This window comes from Drosophila takahashii, chromosome 2L, assembly GCF_030179915.1.
Source record: "Drosophila takahashii strain IR98-3 E-12201 chromosome 2L, DtakHiC1v2, whole genome shotgun sequence".
NCBI classification, from domain to species: Eukaryota; Metazoa; Arthropoda; class Insecta; order Diptera; family Drosophilidae; genus Drosophila; species Drosophila takahashii.
The window spans coordinates 15,737,723-15,759,766 of record NC_091678.1 but is presented as its reverse complement, the minus strand read 5'-3'; the positions used below and the strand labels follow the sequence as shown (position 1 = coordinate 15,759,766).

Sequence of the window (22,044 nt, the reverse complement as noted above, 5' to 3'; positions counted from 1 at the left end):
TGATTGCCTTTGTGTCAACTCGAAACACGACTGATATATCATATATCAAAATCGTTAAAGGGCTGTCACACACCTTCGCACTCGTAATAAGCTAATATCAATAGTCGCAAATATTTAATTAACCTTAAACGAGGGGGCGGGATACGGGTGGTCAAGGTCATTTACCAAGAAGTTCAACGAGTTCAACGGAATTTTTGACACGGCCATTTTTTTTGAAACTCTATGTCCTATGCAATGGCTTTTCATTACAATTGGCAAACAATTTATGGCAGCCATTAAAAGACCACGAAAAAAGTGAGCACTTGGAAGGCCAAAAATGTTAGACGATATTTATTGTTAATTAGTTAATGGGCAGCTTAAAAGGGTTTCGTGTTAATAAAAATATGACATTAACTAGTTTTGAAATAAGGTAGATTAAACGGGCCCAAATAATATATATAATAGCATAACATGTATAAATACTACTTTAAAGCCTACAGCAAAAATTCTGATTTATATATTGACCTAAATTGTCCTTTATTTATGAAGAAACATTTACTTCTGTTAGTAGTAAAGGTAAATTGTATTTTATATTTCTCTGACAACATATCTAATAAAAACACACTCATTAAACGATTATAAATTTATTTTCAATTGTTAATTCACACAGACAGTAAGTACTTTTTAAAAGCAACAACAATAACAACATTTACAAAAAATAAACATTCTGCTGGACGTATTTTATATCATTTCACCGGCTCCATCGACTCCCCATCGCTTCCCATATTGTAATGACACTAAAAACACATCTAAAGTGTATGATTCGTCATATTATTGTAGGTCTCGCAGCAGGAACCGCCATTCCCATAGCCATTGCTTGGGGAATTGGAAGTGAACTGCAGCAAGATGATGAGATACGTGGTCAAGGCTCCGCTGATCTGTTGTAAATGATAAGAGAATTAGGAAAGCCACTTCAATTTATGTGCAATATAACAGCTTACCGTAAAATACAAAGTGCGATCAATGTTAAATAGTCCCGCTGCGGTAAAATTAATTTTCAGGTGCATCAACTGCATGGAGAATTGCTGCAGCTTCTCCTTGACCTCAGCACTCTTGGTTTTATTGAGTAGAGAGTGCACTATTCCGCCTGTTTTCTCGCTCTTTTTGATCGCGCGATTACTTCCTTCGACAATGGAAACGATGGCGATCAGATACAAGATCATTTGACAGGAAAAAAACGTCACAAATTCCACGGTTTTGAATTTACTTTCTCGTTTCGATTTGCCCAGCAGGGTTTCCAGCACATAGTACGCATCGAAAACGATGATCAGAAAAGCTATGGAAATAATGGTCAGCAGTTGGTAGGTAAAATATTTGTTGGCCGTAGCTGCGGCCTCGCATATAAGGTGGTGGATCTCCATCGATTCCTGTATTATCTCGGCCGGATCTTTTGTAACAATGGTGTACATGGAAAAGGAATCAAGACACTGAAGGGAACGCTGCTTTTGGGTCACTGCCTTGAGGGTACGAGAGTCCCATTGATGGGCCAGATTTTTCAGGACCTTTAAAGAGAATATAAAACAAGAAATATTAGTGTCATAATTGTAAATATTCCTTTCCTACTTAACCTTATTCAGCGCACTAAGGTAAATGCGCAATTTCATCATTAAATTTCCGCTCAGAAAACAAACGGCACATACTATAAAATGTGGCGAAAAATAGCTAATCCCCGCAGAGATGGAAAATGTGGCTGCATCCCTTAAACTGATCATCAGGAAGCTACAGGTTATATAGGTCATCATACTGCCAACCAATTTCATAACCAATCGATTCATTTTCCTGGCAGCTGGAGCCTGATGCAGTGCCACGCCCACCCGGGGAAACGCCTCCGTCTCCAGTCCATCGAATATGGCCAGCACTTCCAGTAGTTTTTCCCGCTTCAGGAGCGATATCAGTAGTATGGCAAATATCCCCAGCATTCCGTTGACCTTCTGCAATCCATCTATCACATTGGAAATATCCGTGAGGAAGAAGTTGGACATCAACGAGTCTCGATCGATGGTACTATACAGAAAGTTGCCCAAATATATGACCATTCGTGTGATGATGTTGACGTAGCCGAAATGCGAGGCTGTTAGTTTTCCCCTGCCCGCCGAAGAAGTGGTAACGTAAAAAGGAACAATCCCAAGCCAGAGAGCCATGAATATAGTCAACCGAAAGCAGGTGTACACGTCGTGAGGACGATTGCCCGACTTTGCAACCATTCGCTTAAAGAGCCACATGGCGTATGAGTGATGAGTATGAGCCAATGTGGTTATGGAATCCGGATATTGGGATAAGAATCTTGAAACGCTAATGAATTGAAAAAACTCACAGAACGACGGAGAATGTTAATAATCTTTATGGCCGATTTTTAATTATCTGAAGAGCTAGTGCAGGTCCATTAAACGGGCTTAAAATGCTTTAAAGGGGCTTAGTTGGCTTAGTCGAGGAATCGGCTTGATGATATTATAGTCCCAATTGACTAACATAAAAGTTTAGAATTTTTTTATACTTAGGAATCAATAATAATATAATTTTAAAGATCTTATGATGATATTTATTTATGAGTGACAAAAAACTAATTTCTTTTGATATTACGAATGGAATAGATATACAACAACTTTGTCATTCTACCATCTATTACTATTTTTAAACCATTTAAAAATAATAATTATAAAATATATATGGCTTTTAACGTCACCCACCTGATTAAGAACATCAAAATGCTGCCACAGCCGATGTAAAGTAGCTCCAAACAGCATCACAATGCTTAGCAAAAATATTTGGGGTACATAGAATGCCACGGCGGCTGTGTAAATGGGTCTCACATCGTTTCGCAGCAGCATCCAGATAGAGCTTATCAAATAACTCAATTGCACGCCATTGATAAGTAAGATTTGGGCGTGTCTCAATCGCATGATGGCAGCGTAATTAAAGCATACCCCCAAGTTAAGGAGTCGATCATCTATCGAGGATATACGATCCCAAATACGAATCAGTAATCTGACTCGAATGCTGCTGCAGAGGAACAGCGTTGACATTCCAGTCATTCCGATGAACTTTTGCAGGGAGTCACCCATTTGAGATATTTCCGATTTGAAAAAGTAGCCCACAATACTTTGCTGTTCAATTAGGGCAGCCAAAAAGCAGTAGCTAAAGAAACTCAACTGGAGAAAGGCATTCAGATAGCCGAATTTACTAAGTCGAAATTGTCTTTCACCTGCCTGACCTGTCAAACGAAAGGGAGTGAGACCGAGCAGATAAGTGTAAAGAAGTAAACTTTGCTCGGCTCCAAAGGCATCTCGGGGTCTAAAGATTTCGCGACAATAACTTGACATTTCGTAAATTTGACAAAATATTTCACATATTATTTAATTAAGCTCCCCAAATTTATCTTGCATTGCAACCCAATGCGAAACTAATCCTCGCAGTCCATTAGAAGCTCCTTTTATAGCTTTACCACAAAAATGTTCTCAGTGATTGGTTTTTAAAGTATTTATGATCCACACCTTGAACGTCATCCGCCGTTAAATATTGTCTACTTTTTGCCGCTGACAGGTCAGGTAATGGAAACCCGTCCATCACACACCGACAAAGTTCTCATTTAATGGCAGTTTCTGCGGACTTCCAGTGTTTATGAAATTATAAGGAGGGAATTGCTATATTCCAGCTGGCGGGTTCACGGTCAGTGTTTGTGTGGGCTAATTAATTTAATGGAATTAACTGAATGGAATTGAAAACAGTTTAAAGACGGGCCAAACGGGTCGAGATAATATTTTTTCTTTGCCGTTATTAGAGAAATTATTCCTTTTGGGAGTTATTCAGTTATTGAACGAGTAATTAAACAGTAAAAAAGATAGATACCTATTAAGTTTATAGTCTACAGAGCGTCCATGGTCTAAATACTTTTAATAGAGACGAAAATGGAACTACTGTAATTTATTGAAATAAGTCTTTGTTTAAATACTTTATGTATTCGGTTCTATGTTCAAGTCAAAATGCTATAAATTAGGTGGTATTTATATTAAATTAATATTATTTATTGATATAAATAAATTTAAATAGGTGCCTAGATAGTTTTCCTAGCTTAGATTAATCCCTACATCATAAAATGCATTTTATCGTTACCTAGTTGAAGAGTAAATTATTTTTATTAGCTTGGAGAGATAAAACTCCTGATATTTACTATCATGTCTAGAAAGAAAATAATTTTTCTGCGTTCTGCTCTTAAGGATAACTAAGATAACCTTACCTTATTGACCATCACCAGTCGCATCTCGACCAGATATGTGAAGCAGCTGAAAAGCGCAATGGCTATGGCGATGACCGTGTGCTGGATAAGGAAGGTGAAGTGCAGGGCCAAGGTGGGCGCCACTAGCGATGAGTACAGAACCGAGAAGGTGCCACACGTGAACAAGACGTTGACCAAAAACATGGAGATCAGGATCATATAGCTGAATCGCAGCACCTTGCTGTACATGATCTTGACTCCCACCGTCTGCAGTTGCAAGTCCATGGTGTGGAACTTCTGCAGACACCTCTCCAATCGATGATTGGGTACAAAGGCCGTCAAATATATGACCGTAACTCCAATGAAGCCACTCACAATCTGCATCATATCCCCGAAGTAGGTGATGCGTGAACGAAAGAAATAGCTGGCCACCGACTCGCAATTGTTGTATATAGTTAGGCTATAGGCGAAGACAAAGACAACGATGTGCATGGTGCCGTTAATGTAGCCAAAAATGGTTTTCTTGATGGTCCTTTTGCCGGTCTTGCTATCGCAGCTGATGTAGAAGGATGTGAGGCCGTGTATATAGGTCACATGGAAAACCGGACGGAGGCACTCATAAAGCGATTTGGCGGTAAAAAGCCGCCGAAATCTTCGGCGCAGGGGCTGGCATAGACCAGAACCCACTTCTATGTCCGGAGTATCGGCGGGATCCACCGTTTCCTTGGCCGTTTCTATATCCATGACCGCTCCGCTTGAGCTTCAACCGGCGACTGACGCCAGGGACCGCAAATGATTTGCATTTTACCAGGACTCATTGCGGGTGGGGTCGGAAAAGTAAATAATTTTCCCATTTTTATATGTACAGCACAGGTCTAGACAAGCTGCTGTCCGCTTATGTTCCGACCATTAACCTATTAGCTTTAGCTGTTGCATTTTAATTAATGGCGTTACCCGCTGGGGAATTATTTCCCCAGGGAAATCCAACGATTTCCCCACACAAAAAGGGAATTTTTTCGTGTCTCTATTTAGATCAATGAATGACTGGAGACCACTTTTATACTGCCCGTCGCATAAGCCTAATTAATTTCATGGTTTCCATGAATTACCGAAAATGAATTTATGTCAATTGTTCGGCAGGATATTATGTCGGGTCCTTTGGCAGATGAGATTTGGTTAGAAGCGTAAGAATTAAGGCCATCAAAAATGACATCGAAAATTACTCATTCGTTTTATTGGTTATGGGGGGCAAATGAGTTCTTTAGTTGATTTGAAGAAGGCGTAAAAGAAAGCAATATGTTTGTGAATTTATGCAAATTTCGCAGAAAACCTTGGAATTTGAATGATTTTATGTTCAACTTATTCAAGGGAAAGTTCAACTTATGCAAGGGAAAAATGGAATACATTTTTTTGTGAATACCAAGTTAAAGTCTACTTTAAAGGTGTTACATCTTTTAAAGTTTAAGAGATGGGTTATTATTTTAAAATATGAAATTTAGACAAAATTGTTTTTGTTGGTTAGTTAGTTAGTAACAACTAAAAGCATATAAATGTGCTTCTAAAAAATACAATTTAAAGAAATGCCTTGAAGTAGGCAATCGATTTGAATGTATGCTATTCCCAAAAAACTATTGACTTGCTTAATAAAGAAATATAATCCACTTTGCCGCAGACCTGTTGACCAAATAGTCTAGGCTTTGTTATTTGTTTTTCGCCCCACCTCCAAAAAGCAAACTTAATTACTAAATATGTCAAAGGGAATCATGGCAAGCGATCTAGTTCGATTATGTCTTCGACCCTCCTGTGTGTAACCATGGTTTTACATAAATTAATTTTCACACTTGATTTGTGCTTGAGTAATAAAGGCGATGATAGCAGCGAATCCCCCATTGGAAACCCCGTCACGCATCCCAGACACGCTGTCTCCACCTGCAGGTAAATATTTACCTGTACTTGTTGGTCGTACAACTGATAACAGCCCCCCACTCACCTGATTGATGATACTGAGGCGCCGCTCGAAACTGAAGGCAATCACGCAGAACAAACAAATCGCAATGGAGACGACCGAATGTTGCAGGAAAAATGTCATGCAAACGCAGAACGAGGGTGTGACATCCAGCGAGACGAGCAACCGGAAGACTCCCACGAAATAAACGCCCAGGATCAGGAGCTTGAAGATCAGTACCAGGAGAGAGTACCGAAAAATCCTCGAGTACTTCACCCGTATTCCGATGTTCGAAAAGTTCGTATCCAAGCTGTGCAGAATAGTTAGGGTGCCTAAAAGCTTGCAGCGTTTTAGGATGGCCGAGGTATAAATCACAGCACCAGCTATCAAGCCATTGAAGATCTGCAGACGATCGCCCACGGTGGAGATCTCAGTGCGGAAAAAGTAACCCACAATGGATTCTCCCTGTCTCAACGATGAAATATAGCAGAATCCGCAAAGGCAGATGTATATGAAGATGTTAAAGACGCCGAAACAGGACATTTTCAAGTAGGACTCTCCCATTTTCCGACGAACCACATGGAAAGGCGTTAGTCCGTATAGAAAAGTTAGAAAGAACAGAGGACGCAGTGCCTCGTAGACCTGTGACGATATAAAGTATTTGCGCACCCGACGTAGCGCCGACATAACGATGAAATCGAACTTATGTACACCGGAAGCGGAAATGAAAACGGAGCCAAGCGAATCGCACAACCGTTCGAATGAAAGTGTCAGCGCGAACTGGCTGGCCAAAAGGGAAAACAGCGACTGCTGGGCGACGGATGCAAACGAAGTGAGCTGAAGGATAATAAAGGGACGAAGGAGGAGTCGAGTGAAGTGGGCTAAAAAGAGGGATATAAAAAAGAAATGCCGGCTGGCGAAAGCTCATTATCGTGTTGTCTAGGATTCACAACAACAAGTGGCAGGCTATGGCAACAAGTGTTATCGTTTTCTCACTCTGTCAAGCTGCCAGTGATGGCAAAGGAGTATTTTAGAAAACTGATTTACTTTGGATTTATATTCCCTTTAATTTATTTTATTGAGAACGACAGAAGTTTGATATTAAAATTCGTAAATATTACAAAAATGTAGAAGGAAATGGCTAAAAATCTTTCCTACCAACAAATAAACCATCTAAATCAGCATCACCGTGTCCTTGATGCCTTGAATTTAATTCAGTTGTTTAGACCATAAAGATATCAGCCCCGCGAGGGTGTGAGTATTCATGTGAGTTTGCTTCGTGACGGGTAATTCATTATCTTCATTATCAAGAGACACTCGAGTAATCGCATATCTGGTCACAATCGATGGGTGGATATGGTATGGAAATGAAGGTGAAGGATACCAAAGGGGGAGTGGTTCCTGGCCATTGCCTTTGCCATAAGCTGATCAGATTTCTCCATTCAGTTCTGCGTCTTGTGTACTGGGAACTCTGATTGACAGGTGTTGAATGATGATTGGGTGAGTGGATATTTCTTACAGATGAATTGGCAGATGTGTGTGCCAATACATCAGGTTTGTCTTAACTTGTGCTGTTTAATTAAATTAGACAAACGCAAAAATACTTCAAATAAGGTTATTACTTGTGTAGTTTTTTCTAAAACTTTTAATATTCCTAGATTACCGTTATTTATTATCGTACTCAGTGGTGGATTGAGGATTTGGTGTGAACATTTTTTTAAAACAAATATTGTTGCATACTTTTCGAATACCAAGTTTCCTTTCACTTTTTAGCCGATATCGATTACACATTATTTTAAAATATGACTCACCTTGTGCAGACAGGTGAACCTCCGTTGGACCGTTCGCGTCATCAGGCAGAACATGCAGATGGTGATGGAAACGCACATGAGTTCGTAGACCATGATAAAGGTCAGCTGCCACGAGGCGTACACCTCCATTTTGGAGAGGCAAACTAGGCAGGTGGTCAGAAGGATGGTATCCACGAGAACGACCGCTGATACGACCAGGACAACCTGGCCGACAACTGTGTTGAAATTGACGGGACTTCGTAAACGTTCTAGTTGTTGATCCACTTGCACCATAGTCTTCACAGATCTTAGAAAGTGTTTTCGCAGGAGCAGCGGGATGATGAAGGTAAATATGGCCACTACTATGCCTCCGATGTCGTGGAGTTTGGTGCTAATCTGGGACACATGATTCTTCATAAAGTAGCCAATTAAGCTCTCGTTACTCATGTTGATGTAGCTGTAGCAATAGGCGAGCAGCAGCCAGCGGGAAATGGCATTTACGAATCCATACCAAGATTGCTCCAAGGAACTTTCGCCCTGCGAACTTCGCCTTACCAAATACGGCGTGATTCCAAGGGCGAACGCAAGGGCCACCATCAGGGAAATGGAACCATAGCAATCCCGGGCACTCAGCCAATAGCGCAGTCGACCTCGGAACCCGCGAAAAGTGTCCACTCCGTAGCGGATCATAGCTAAAATCCGAATAAATTACATTTCCTTCTCGCTTAATTGAGGTTGAGCCATTTCGCTGAAGTGCAGTCCTTATCGCAGATTAAATTGAAGCGATATGGTAATTGCCGTTGTTTGCTCAACCATGGCAACAGGTACAATTGGAATTTCATCAATTGATATCTAACAACGAGGCGATGGAATCATTTCCTAATCTCGATTTGGTCAGGTAATTACCTAGTAAATGAAGGGATATGGACGTAAACCATTACACACATGTTTGAAAGGTTAGAACATAATAGTCACGAAAGAGTCCTGAAGGTGTTTTACGAAAGCATTACATAATGTTATATTCCAATTGCAATCTATTAAGATTTTTTACAAAATAATTCTCGCTTTCCGTTTCCTCCTTTTTAAAAAAGGAACACAAGCGTTCACTTAAAAATAAATAAACTTAAGTTTCAAAGGTTCCGTTAAACAATAATCTCATCACTGCTTTTTGTTGGAAACATACTCTATAGAAAATATTTGGCGAATATCGCTTTGGCACTTGTCTTATTAAATATTCCTCCCAAATAGCAATATGACCTAAAACTTGTAACTTTCGGATAATGATCTGAGCCCTATCGAAACTGTACGATTTTGGGAATACCCTAGTTATTGGTTTCCCTCAGCTATGTATATCGATGTTATATCGATAGTTTACTTGCACCACTGATCGTAAAAGTACAGACGCCATTGTGGAAAGTGTCAAGGAAAGCGCAAGAAATGCCGAAGGAATTGTATGTTGGTCCGGAGCTGAGGTCTCCATTACCAAGAACGTCGAACGGGAATAGATGGGTTTTTGGGAAGGAGACAAAGGAGGAGAGAGCACTGGCACTCAGGCAACTCTCTCAACTTCCGGATACTGATTGCCAGATTGAACCAAATAAAACGAAAGTGGTGCGCAGAAAGGTGAACATGTGATAAGGTCATAATGCGTCGTTAAACTACAAAGCAAAAATCTTTTCAGGCCTCTTCTCAAGACCATCCGGAGTTTCAGCTGGACCCCAGCATCACTTCATCACGCCAAGGGCATATTACTTCGTCGAATCCGTTGGAGCAGGATCAGCAGATGCCGCCATCGAGCAGCAGTGTTGACTTACCCAGCCTGCCCACAACATTTGAGATTCCCACGGCTGGATCCTCAAAATCTACTCCTAATGCCCTGGGTACCCAACGTATGTACACTTAAGCAGCCATATTCATGAGAATTGTCCATTCTCTGAATTCCTTAGGTACATATTTGCAAAATATTTAGAATTGTAGAATTATATGTTTTAAAGATTTCACAACAGTTCTTACAGTTGCTGTTAGAATTGTCAAATAAGAAAAAGAAAATCGCACTCCTAACCTCTGGTTATTTTTCATATATTTATTTAGAATCCGGATCAGGAGAATCTACTACTTTACCTAATACGTCGACCCTGGCAACGCTAGCAATGGAACTATGGAGGCCTTGGTATCTGGAGGAAGAAGTCCCTGAACCTTATTTAAGGCGGAATGAAGAGAATCAGAATCATTACAATAAAGTCAAAGAGCCCGGGAAGTCAATCAATGTTGAAGTGACACTAAGGACGAACGAGGACACAGAGCGCAGGATAAACGAGAACTCCGCCTCGGATCAAGCAGATCCATCCACCTTACCACAGAAGGGTAAAAGCGGCCATTGAACTTTTAGTTTCCGCTAGATAATTCCCACAATCTCTTCTAGCTAAAAATATGGAAAATTCGGTGGCGCTTAAGGAGAATCAACAGTCCATAGATTGTTTTACATGGCTGCTTGTAAGCCTCAACGTGCCTTCGAATGCCGACTGGAACCAGTGTGTGGCGATCATCTCAAAAGATCCGCGATATTCAAAGTTCAGGAACCTCCAGGGACGCAAGAAGATCTTCAATGAATACAAAACGCGACAGCAGGGGGAAGAGCTGGTGCAGTTTCTGATGTCCAAGATAAACTCACGGATGACGTACACCCAATGCGAAGAGACATTTGCCGAAACTCCAACATGGATGGAGGTTCCGGAACCGCAACGGCGGGATATATACCAGAGCTGTGTGTTCCATGTAGCCCAACGGGAGAAGAATGAAATAAGACGTTTGCGAAATTTTGAATATAAGGTCAAGGTCAAGTGGCTGAAGGCCGATGTCTCAGTAGCCGCATCCTATGAAGATGCCAAGAAACTTGTGGAAGACATGAAAGACTTTGAGTTGTACGAAAAAGAAATTGGCTTGAAAAAGATCTGGCAGGACTTTATAAGGGAAAGCGAAGATTCAGTGATGCAGTGGTGGCAAAACAAAAAGGACGCCAATCGAGTGCGATCTGATTCGAAATCGGAAATGAAGAACGAACAGGTGGAAGTGGATAAGTCGAAGCGAGCATGTTCCCAGTCAAAATCGGTTAATAACCAGCCACTCGGTGTCAAGGAAATCCAGCAGGATGACTCCAACCCGCATTCACCGGCCAAGAAAAAGAAGATTCTTAACAAGCAGCAGGATCCCAACTAAATGACCATTTAATACATTAAATACACGCGAAACTGAACAAAATGTATTATGAATCTGTATTGTGAAATGTATTAGAATATATAAATATAAACCTAAACTAAAATGCCGACAGAAATCCACATTATTAAAGCTGGGCAAAACGAAATCCAAACAAGAAGATGAGTTTAACTAGTGCTGCCATCATCTTCATCTGCTGCCAGCAAACTGAACAATGCAAACGAGATTGCATAATCTCCCCCCGGCCTAATGAGCTCCCAGTTCCAAGCTCTCAGCCCAACATCGTGCCTCAGTGCAACAAATCATGTGTCTGGCTCAGAATTTTTGTCGCACCATTTGGCCAACAACACATCAACAAGCCGCAGTCGAAACAATAACAGAGTCTCTGCCTTGGTTAAGTCTCCCCAAAAGTGCTGTCTTTGGGTTCGCTTTCGGATGACAATGGCGCCGACGTTAAATAAAATGCATTTTAAGAAGCCACCCAGCTTGTTTGTTTATTTTTCACACGTGCAACGCAATGTAGCACTTAGTTTTTCGTGGAAAAGTACGTGTATATACGAAAGTTGGAATTTGCAAGTAAAATATATAAATCTGAGTGATAAAAAAAGAAGGAAAAGGGGTCGCAGCAAACAGCGATTTCTTACTCATTTAAAGATGCAAAAAAAAAACGGAATAACTTTACGTCTAAGTGAGATTATTTTTTATGCATTGAATGTTGAAAAGAAAAAAGAGGCAAATATTTTTTATCTTATCCTCTTATAAGCCTAAAATAAAATCCAATTATTTATTTAATTTAACGAAAACAAAGACCGCATTCGTTCACCCAAATAAATATTGTCCAAAATTAAGTATAAAAAACAAAACAAAGTAAACCTTTTCCTTGACCAAAACTGAAACCAAACAATTATTTGAACAATTTTAAATTCCAAGCGATGTGATGCGAATTTATTTCAGGGCCAAAAACGTTGAAGGCTTCCTCAATTGACAATAAAAAGACCGACCCAAAAATACTTATAACCATATATAAATGAAATAAATAATTGTTGATGGCGGAAAATGCTTTGGATAATCGTCAGTTGACCGAATCCACAAAGCCGCGCAGAAACCTCTGACATTTTGGCCACCAAATAGTGGCGAAATAGATGTTGGTTTTTGGCGATGGAGAGACGATGAGTTACAGAACCCAAGGTGCCGACGCCACGTGATGCGGTAAACACTCAAAGTCAGTCACTGGGTTATGGTAACCTCAGATATTCATACGTATATCTTGTATGCAAACGTGGTGAACCATCGAAATCTATGTATATTCGACGAGGGAAAAAGAAGTTAATTAGCATCAGCGCCCAAAGTTTATTATGTTATGTTATTGTAATTTATCATTGTTTACGCTTTGTGCCCGCACTTCTTTTTAAACACCATCCAATTTTTTGTATCCCACCTGTCCATGAGAAATATATGTTTAATTATTGTCCAGAATGCCTTAATTAAGTGGTTGTTTTTGGAATTGAAGAAATAAGTTTTTATATTTTCTGCTTATTTTCTTGTTCTATTTTAAATTAACCTTTAAACCCCTAATTTTTTGAATGTAGCGAAACAGACATTTAAAGTCCATTTCATGACTTCTAAAAAAGTAAAATATTATTTGGCAGGATAAAAAAATTATTACCAGTTTTAATTTAGTTTATTCCAAAATTTATCATTTAACATATTTAGTTAATACAAAAAATTTAAAGTTTTAGGGAGTAAATTATAAATAGTAGCCTACATATTTTAATTGCGATTTGAATGAAATTTAAGCTGTCTTAAGAAATGATAAAAAAAATTGTACAGTAAATTGTAACCAACTGGGCAACCTCTAAAATAACCTTCTTCGTTTATAACGCATTAATTGTAATTTGTACGTTATTTGAAAAGGAAACATCGCACTTAAGCTTCGCAAATATTACAAAAACAAACCCATTTTGTAAGGCCAAACATTTCTTGAGCCGCTCGCAATCAGGCCGATAAAGAGTTTTTATGTCAATCTAATGATAACTTTCCTTTGGCAATCGCCACGCAATGCGAATGTTGCGTAACCACAAAAAGCTCAAACAATGAGCCCAATTGTAATTAAAAAGTTGTCTGAAGGCGGCGGGGATCGCGGATGGGAGATGTCAAATGATAGATTAAGCGACCCAATTATGAGTATGTGGCTGCGTGGGATTTTGCCAATTTTGTGAAATATGTGGCAGAGGAAAGTGGAATTGCAGGCAATGGAAAATTGTTACAATCCCACACCGATCGTGAGCATCAGCCGAGGGCCAAAAAATATCAACATCTCGTGCGTTTGTATCTATGAATGTGGATACTACAATGTATGTATATCCATGACGCCTAAGGTCTCTCGTACTTAACTTCATGGTAAGCGGAGTTTTAATTTTTATTGTTGCTCCGCTAGCGAGACCCATTTTTAATTGTTGCTCGCCTCTGGGTAACCCATTTGGAGTGGAGTGCAGATCTAATTGCAGCCACAGCCATGGATATGCCTTTTGGATTGTGTATATTTCAGATTCGTTTGCTTTTTTGTGCGGCGGCCTTTTGCAAGTCAGCGTTCTTCAAGTTCAAGTTCGGGGCTCCATCATTATGGCGATCAGAGTTTGCCGCTGTTCACACTTAATGATTTCACACATCTGCTGCTTCGACTGATTTTGAGATCGGATGTTGGGATGCATAAATCACTTAAACAAATGCGTTCAAAGTCATAGCAAATATCAAGAAATGCAGGCTTAATATGGAGGTCCGAACCTAAAAATACACTAAACTACTCTCTCTGGATTAATAAAACAATAGTATTATTAATTCATACATTCTTCGAAATTAAAAAGGCCTTTTCAAATAATAATCAAACAATTTGAAGGACCAAATGTTTTTTGTTAAAAAATTTTAAGAATATATATTTACCAAGTCTTTATTGTAAATGTTGCATCATAAAAATTTAAATTCTTTTGAAGTAACATTTAAATCTAGTTAAATTTAAATTTTAATGATTTATTCTAATGAAAAAAGCTTACAGGTTTATTACTTCGTTTTTTCTAATGATGTGTTAAAATTGACATTTGGTTTCTCTTTAAGCTTCTCTTTAATTACTATCATATTTTCGCTGTCTCAAGATAGCATTCTTTGGTGCTTTGGAATTAATGACGGTAGTCGTAAGCTCAACAAACCCCCTTGTCCGTTATACCTTTGTCAAGAGTATTTAAAAAAGATGCACTGGTGTCCCGGCAAATTTGAAGCGATATCGAATCGATTTGAAGTTATTGGCTGGCACTCTACCGCACTTCGCAACCGCTGAAAATGCAATTAAATTTAATTTGCCGAACGACTTCACAACGGGTACATTTCGATGTTTTATGTACGAGTATGTATAAAATGCAATTTGAAGATGAGCTCGAGGTGCGTGAGAGGACACTTGGAACAGATCAGAAGCTGATTCGCCTTGTAGGGGTGAACTTGAGCAGCCGCAGCATTGGAGGTGTACACTAAGATAACAACGAATATTATTTAGCAATATTATTGGGCCGAGCACAATGAAAATTAATGAATTCATCTCTTGTGCTCTCATTAGGCAAATCGAGAAATCTCATTAATCAAACTGAGTAGGCCCACAAAGGCAGCTAAAATTCGTTTTTAACAATTTAAACATTTTTTTTAAGCTTGTATTTATTTTTCCATTTTTTGTTGTTGTTTATCTTTATGCTGCCCTTTTTGCTCGCTTCTTCAACACCTTTTGGCTAATGATGAGCAAATTGTGCCGGAAGCAATTTAAGCTCTATTGATTTTATTGACACCGTTTTGCTTTGTATCGGAGAGTCCAAAAAATATTCAATTGTTACATAAATGTAAAAAAACCTTAAATAATTAAATTTAACCCCGGGGGCAATTCGGCTTAGCTCAAGACAATTAAAATAAAATCAAACATAAATGCATAATCATTTCTTTAAACAAAGCTTGTAACGGCTATCGATGAGTTTTGCCTTTTTCACACTTATTTGTTATTTTTTACCAAAGAGAAAAAACAAAAGACTCAAACAGCGAACTTGCTGTGCCAACATGCTCGAAGCTGCAAGATGCACTCCACTCGAAACCGAAACTCCAAACCAGTAGCAGACTGACACATTTATGGCAGCAGTAGCTGCAACTAACTCAATTAGCCATCGAATGCATTCCGAGCTCATCTCCAGCTAAAAGGCCTCCCGCTGTTTATGCCATATTGGCTGCCATCTATTTTTTTTACCTTTACCCGCAGCCCACTCGATCACTCGTTTAAGCCAAGCCTCCAGCCCGGCTTGAGCCGCGTTCGAACATCGAACCGCTGGCGGTTTTTGCTCGTTTTGGTTTGTTCGGCTTTTTGGGGCCAAGTTATAAACCCTGGCAAGATCGTCACTGCGTTCAGTTAGTAAAAGTGAAGCGTTGCGTGCGGTTGTCCCAACAACAATATCTACAACTTGGATTTCAGTACTGTTCCCCGTTCGTGTCGTTCGTTTCAATCAAAAGGTGATTATCACACATCACAGGCTATATCCTTTAAGGACAAGTGACTGCACAAAAGTGTTAAGTTTTTTTCAAGACTTGTGATTTTGCAATCAAACTTTTTAGTTTAAAATACGAGATCAATTATACATCAAGAATTTTGGTTAAGTCAATTTAATTTAAAATAACCATAAGATTACTAATGATTAAATATTCTTTTAGTTTGTGCTAGAATATAGGTTTAGTTGTGATTATCATTCAATTAAATAAATACAAAAACTATTTATGTTTTCTAGACTTTTAAAGATTGTTGATTCTTTTAGTTAAAAACAAAATTAATATAATAAAATTTATTATAGTTCAAATTTCCCATTTTTGTGTTTCAAGTTTTCGCATAAACTTAAAGTATTTAAATTTAAAATATTTATTTTAAAATATTTATTTTTTCGCTTAAAACAGACTGCAGTCTGACGATGACAAATCACATTTTCCTAGAACTCTGTTCCGACCTACCACAATTAATGCTGTCACTTTGCATTCTGTCAGTTTGAAGAACATGGTAAATAGTGTGAAAAACGTTGTTAGTTAACCCAACAATGAGTGAGTTGTTTTTTCTTTATTTATGGCCTCATTTCGGTCTGCTTTTCGGCTGACAACCGCCCACTCGCCACCCCCAGGGTCATGCAGTGAAGCAGAAGATTACGCAATATGTTGGCAGTGCAAATGAGTGGAAAATCTAATTTTCCAGCAGCATGCAAATATTCGGGCAGTAATTGCCAAAATGTCAGGCTGCGCCAGCTGTGAGCTACTGCGGCTACTGCACAGAATTCGGGTCGTAAAGTCTAAAACCAACATGCCAATAATATTTTATGACTAGCAATAACAGAAACTTGATAAGAGGCGCTTTGGCCTTTTTACAGCTGCAACTGGAAATGACCTCACTTGAGTGGCTGTTTAAAGTCGGCTGTGACAGGTCAATGGTTAAACAATTTCAATGCCGTTCCTCATCGCAATTGCGGAGGAGGACTCGTACTTTTGGTCTGCAATCTGTGAAAATTCCACAGTAGAAATCACCAGTCACGATTCCGTCTCCAATTGACAACAAAATAATTTATCTCCGCGGAATGCGGGAAAGTCTTTACAAAAAAATCTCTCTGGGCTCCTCCTGTCACTCTGTTGGATGGATTCTGCTTAAAGGAAAGTTTTTTCGCCAGTGGGCGTATCTTTTCCGCCCCATTCGGGTTTTACATATGCCAATTTTTGGTGACTTTCTGTTCTCAACCTTTGAAGCCTCAATTTTTAATCGTTTTAATTGTGGGGATTATAATAAAGGGTGTGCAATATTAAAGGAATGTGGATATCATTAAAGTAATTTGGGAGTAACCAAGATTTTTTTACAAGTAATAGATTATTTCAGACTTTTTTATGATAGTTTTTAGAAAACTATAAATACCAAATTGATAAATGATCTTCTTCTCAAAAAATGTTAATGCTAACAGACCCTTTTTAAAATTTATATAAATACTTAGTGAAGACTTTGTATAAATTTGTGAGCTATTTCATATTTGTTTATAATTTTTCGATAGTTAGAAGAGGCACACCAAGATTCTGCTTCTTTCTCAAAGCATTTTAGTTTCCCCTTTCCACTCGCTGGTTTGTTTATTTACCTGGCCAAGGCAAAAAATTTGAGCAACTCATTAGCGCCATTTCCAGAGATGAAAGTGAAGATGGGCCCAGACAATTGAGAAGATTCCACTTGAACCTCTCACCAAACCCCACCATTCCCTGCTCCCATATCCACCTGACGCGCTGTCAGTATTTATTGATATGGCCTGCACATATAAATACGATTTTATGTGATGACCAAAAACTGAAAGAAGAAACATGACCATTTTCACTATCATTTCGCTTCATTGTTATTGTTTCCAGCGCTGCACTGTCTGTGGAATTTCAGTGTTCGGTGTTTTGCTCATCCGAGAAAACCAGTAAGCTGCAGGTGCTGCCTGCCTGCCGCCTGCTGACCAGTAAAAGTAACGCTCCTTCTGCCTGTCTGTGGTCTGTTGGTCGGTCGGTCGGTCTGGTGGTCTGAAACTGGCCACAGTTGACAGACTTTCTTCTACAGGCCGTCCAGTTTTTCTGCATATTGTTTACTCTTGGCCAGCGGCTGCTTCTTCATCTTCAGCTTGGGGCCAAGACGAGACCAGCCAGATCTGGCCAAGACCAGACCGAGACCAGGCAATTAAGTAGTCGCATCCGCCTGCAACTTTCATAACGGCAGCATCCTGCTCCCTTTTTCTGCGGTAACTCCGCGAAAAGAGGTCAAAGTGGTTGACCCACAGATGCACAGATGGCGCAACATCGACGGTAGACCCAAACATTCTAATTAGTACTAAAAAGAGACCTCGACGGCATCAGAAGCGAGCTATCTAGATACCCAAAGGTGGGTTGTTGTTGCAACAAGTTATCAAGTGGGTATTGCAGCTGGCAAATCCGTCTTCTTTATAATTACTGTCATCGCAGATCCATGAGGTGGTGCTTAAAAAGCAGAAACTCGTCTTGGTCTTCGGCTTCGTTCTACAAACAAGCTGCAAGTGCAAGTTTCTCGATATTTTCTCTGGAGAAACGTCTGCTTATCGATTGATTTCTAATTAACAGGAAATGACAAAGATCTAGGTAGTTCTAATTAAATAGAAGGGGTTTCAAGATGGTAAAGGGAGTTAAGGATTGAGTCTATAATTAACTTAAAAGGCATAAACTTCTAAAAACTCATCGTAAATTTAATTTTCTTCCCTATCATAAGTTGCAAACAAATATTTTAGGAAATGCTATGATCTGCCTTGTAAATTCTTTAATCTTATCATTTTTGAATGAATCGTTTTTTCATATATTCATCTTACTTAAAACTGTGAAAACGTAAAATTTTATTAAATTAAAAACCAGCCGCCTTCATCGAGCTTCTCCGCCAATAATGTAGAAATACTTAATTGACTATTTTTAACCATATAACTCCGGTTCATAAGATTTAGACACCTGTTCCGCTCCTCGCAGCTAATGACAATTTTTTACAAATTTACTTTACCTCCAAAAATGCTCGAGGCGCGTGATACATAAATAAAATCTGTTTGCCATGTAAGAAGAAAAATCCAGAGGAAAACCAGTTGCTTAGAGTCATGCAGAGACCGCTGTAAAATGTAATGTATAAGCCGGAGATTAATTGCCATGTTGGGGGGTGGTGAGTACAGCAGGTGGAAGGGGTACAAAAAAATAAAAATAAAAATGTTTAGCAGATGCAACCACGTAGTCAGCACAAGTGGCTTGGAATTAATTATCTAACTATTCGGATTCGGAATGTTGCACAGATGTGCGCACGATAGTGTGCTTAGAAAAACATCTTTCAAAGATTTTGACTGCTTTTTGCTGCTGCTATTTTGTAATATTTATTTGGTTATTGAGCACGTTTTGAAGGTTGCTTTTTGCACGCCGCTCAGGTGAAGCCTAAAATCATCATTAGTCATTTAGCCGCCAAAAGAAACAAAAAATAAATGCCTTTCTCCCACAATTTATATTTACAAGTGCCTCCATTGAAATGTTCAATAAAGCCAGTATTGCATAAGAAAAGAAAACAAGCCACAAAATACAAAAAAATCAAAAGGCAAACAAAAATGAGACAAAATGAGCTACTTGGGAGCAAGTGCCCGAAAGAAGAGGTGAAGACAATTGGTTCGGAAATATTTCACCAGCTGCCAATGCCCTTACCCACGGCAATTAGCTGGCAAGATGAACAAGCCTGTCATATGCCAAACGTATTGGTGGTGCTTTAAGTAGGAAGAGCAAATGAGGCAACGGAAATTCAAATTACAAAATTTACTAGCCGTAAAAAAACGGGGAAAAAAACATGCAATTGCGCGTGGCCAAAACAAAGGCCCAGGCCAAAAGTGTTATCAGGCGGAAGAGTTTCGAATATTGACCAGAGACCGAAAGACCCACCAATATACACATGTGTAATGCATGACCATGGTCGGGGCCTCAGAGCCCCGAACTCGGGCAACTTTCTCCATTAACTGCGAGTATTTATTAGTTTGGTATGCACAAGACAAACTCTGGGCTTCAGCTGAGCTAGAAACGCCGGAGTACTGGAATGTCTCTGACTAACTAATGGCCATATATGCATGTTCCAGACTGTTGCCGAGTGTGCGTGGGGACTTGGAGTTTCTTGGCGTTGGATAGGTCAGGTTTTTGGGCTAGGTCAGTTACGGTTTGGTAATTTTTTTGAGGTCACTGTGTCTCCTATTGACTTTCAGTAGGGAAAAAAGCCATGAATATTTTAAGTATACCTTTAAAGAATTAAAAAAAAAGGATTTTCTTATTCGGAAAAAAATAGAAGATCATTTAAAAGTATTTTGTTTTTTTTTTATTTTACCAAAAATCTTTTACTTTGACAATTTTTCCTTCAACTGTATGAGCTTTTCAATCAACAATTTATTTCCACTAATTTGCAATTTGCTTTGGTTAGTTAACGATAATTAACTTTTTTTTGTACTCAATAGACAAAGCCCAGCACGCGTTTCAGCCATTCCCAATAAAATGGAACCCCAGCTTAGATCAGCCAATTTAAATCCGGATCTAATTGCAAGCAGACAATTTACATAAGATGTAATTTTGATTACTTACCAAGTGGCTCATAACCAGAACCAGTCGCACATCAATGAACACATCAAAAAATTTGCATACAATTTTCATGGTTTTTATGTTCCGATATAAAACAATAAGCTTATTTGCATAGGTACAAGTTAAAAGATCTCTCCCTGTTGCTGGGCGAAATAAAAGTCAGTTGTTCTCACGTTACGAAATAGAAACCAGGTTGAAGGCCTCTCGCCGAAATGGAAAACTACTTAATTAGCCGAAATGGAATCAAATTGTGCAAAATGACAATTGTAAGCGACAAATTCCATATACAAAATACACTCAAAATTGATCAAAATCGATGCAAAGCATTTCCAATCAGTGATTTTGCATAAAACCCAGCGACTCATCCAAGCGGAAATGCAATGGGTGGGGCAAATCAGATCCAAGCCTAGTCAGAGTTTGATTTTAAATCAGTTTTAGGCCAAACTTTGGGGGTTAGGCTACTCTGGATTTGTCAGAAATTCAAACAGGTCTGCTGGTGTAATTGGTGGCTATAACACGGTGTCTATAATTAATCCTCTGTTCTATAAAAATAATTTTTAAAATTTGTAGTTTAAGTTGTGAAGAATTTCTTGAGATTAACAACTGATATTATTTCAAAATCGGAGATTATTTAAACGATGAAATAAACAAATGAACTTTGCGAATCGAACAAAATTAATTAACTTTTCCATTCTTTTTCTCAGCTATCCAAATATGTCTGTGCTGCGTGCACTGCTGTTGCTGGCTTTGAGTGCCACCGTGGCGCTGGCCCAGCGTCGCCTGGCCCTTCCCGATCCGAGAAGTTGTGCCAACCGGGTGCGCCATGCCAGTTACCGAGATGCCCGGGGCGTGTCCCACTCGTACTTCTTCAGCTGGGAGCATGCTCCCACTCGCAGTTTGGAGGTTGATTGGCTGGACGCGAGGAACATCTGCCGTCGCCACTGCATGGACGCCGTTTCCCTGGAGACGCCGCAGGAGAATGACTTTGTGAAGCAGCGGATCGCCAGGGGCAATGTGCGATATATCTGGACCTCGGGCAGGAAGTGCAACTTTGCCGGCTGCGACAGACCCGATCTGCAGCCGCCCAACGAGAACGGATGGTTCTGGTCGGGATCGGGGGCTAAGATTGGACCCACCTCGCAGAGGAACACCGGAGATTGGTCGGCCACGGGCGGATACCAGCAGGCGCAGCCCGATAACCGGGAGGCTGCCCAGGGCAACGACGAGAGCTGCCTGTCCATCCTGAACAACTTCTACAACGATGGCATCAAGTGGCACGACGTGGCCTGTCATCACATCAAGCCATTCGTGTGCGAGGACTCCGACGAGCTGCTGAACTTCGTCCGCTCCCGGAATCCCAATGTCCGCTTGTAATTCTAACTAGCCTAAGCCAGAAGGAGATGATTAAAATTTACATATTTATGTAGCCTTAAACGGAACATTGATTGGTTGATTGATTGATTGTTTGACTCATTGACTGTTCAATCCAACATTGATGGCTTCCAAAACGCCTAACATTCGTTTGTTCGGTTTAGTTCGCAGCAAAATTTCTATAAGCAAAATTTGTAATAACATATTTCTGTGTCGATCCGCGCATGATGAGCAAAATTGTTAAATAATTTTAAAAAATTGTTAATAAATACAAATTGAACCCAACAGTAAAACGC

General features: G+C 39.5%; 3 protein-coding genes across 8 annotated transcripts; 2 read left to right on the top strand and 1 right to left on the bottom strand.

Moving 5' to 3' along the window:
- Window positions 1-607: 607 nt before the first annotated feature.
- Window positions 608-8,677, bottom strand: Gr28b (Gustatory receptor 28b). 5 transcript variants are annotated; one of them, XM_017149098.3, is made up of 3 exons: window positions 8,009-8,677; window positions 981-1,541; window positions 608-917 (listed from the first exon to the last, which is right to left on the bottom strand). In XM_017149098.3, exons 1-3 carry the CDS (start codon window positions 8,675-8,677, stop codon window positions 789-791), a joined length of 1,359 nt encoding a protein of 452 aa, XP_017004587.2. In that variant the 3' UTR covers window positions 608-788. The 5 variants fall into 5 exon arrangements, with proteins under 5 accessions (XP_017004587.2, XP_017004589.2, XP_017004586.2 ...); XM_017149100.3 differs by lacking the exon at window positions 8,009-8,677 and adding an exon at window positions 6,243-6,884; XM_017149097.3 differs by lacking the exon at window positions 8,009-8,677 and adding an exon at window positions 4,274-4,996.
- Window positions 8,678-9,388: 711 nt separating this feature from the next.
- Window positions 9,389-11,332, top strand: LOC108062428 (pre-mRNA-processing factor 40 homolog A-like). Of its 2 annotated transcripts, XM_017149088.3 has the most exons (4): window positions 9,389-9,610; window positions 9,669-9,876; window positions 10,079-10,351; window positions 10,410-11,329. In XM_017149088.3, exons 1-4 carry the CDS (start codon window positions 9,425-9,427, stop codon window positions 11,201-11,203), a joined length of 1,461 nt encoding a protein of 486 aa, XP_017004577.2. In that variant the 5' UTR covers window positions 9,389-9,424; the 3' UTR covers window positions 11,204-11,329. The 2 variants fall into 2 exon arrangements, with proteins under 2 accessions (XP_017004577.2, XP_070075269.1); XM_070219168.1 differs by lacking the exon at window positions 9,389-9,610 and having other exon boundaries at window positions 9,799-9,933; window positions 10,410-11,332.
- A 4,280-nt stretch (window positions 11,333-15,612) lies between these two features.
- On the top strand, window positions 15,613-22,033 carry LOC108062451 (uncharacterized). The gene is made up of 2 exons (XM_017149140.3): window positions 15,613-15,733; window positions 21,082-22,033. Exon 2 carries the CDS (start codon window positions 21,092-21,094, stop codon window positions 21,749-21,751), a length of 660 nt encoding a protein of 219 aa, XP_017004629.1. The 5' UTR covers window positions 15,613-15,733; window positions 21,082-21,091; the 3' UTR covers window positions 21,752-22,033.
- The last annotated feature ends 11 nt before the right edge of the window (window positions 22,034-22,044 follow it).

What these genes read in the sequence shown, in the direction of transcription:
- LOC108062428 (XM_017149088.3), top strand. Translation starts at nt 9,425, where the DNA reads ATGCCGAAGGAATTGTATGTTGGTCCGGAGCTGAGGTCTCCATTACCA. An exon ending in CGAAAGTGGTGCGCAGAAAG is followed by an intron (nt 9,611 to 9,668) that starts GTGAACATGTGA and finishes AAATCTTTTCAG; the next exon opens with GCCTCTTCTCAAGACCATCC. An exon ending in ATCCACCTTACCACAGAAGG is followed by an intron (nt 10,352 to 10,409) that starts GTAAAAGCGGCC and finishes AATCTCTTCTAG; the next exon opens with CTAAAAATATGGAAAATTCG.
- LOC108062451 (XM_017149140.3), top strand. Translation starts at nt 21,092, where the DNA reads ATGTCTGTGCTGCGTGCACTGCTGTTGCTGGCTTTGAGTGCCACCGTG.
- Gr28b (XM_017149097.3), bottom strand. Translation starts at nt 4,996, where the DNA reads ATGGATATAGAAACGGCCAAGGAAACGGTGGATCCCGCCGATACTCCG. An exon ending in GACTGGTGATGGTCAATAAG is followed by an intron (nt 1,542 to 4,273) that starts GTAAGGTTATCT and finishes TTCTCTTTAAAG; the next exon opens with GTCCTGAAAAATCTGGCCCA. An exon ending in ATCGCACTTTGTATTTTACG is followed by an intron (nt 918 to 980) that starts GTAAGCTGTTAT and finishes CATTTACAACAG; the next exon opens with ATCAGCGGAGCCTTGACCAC.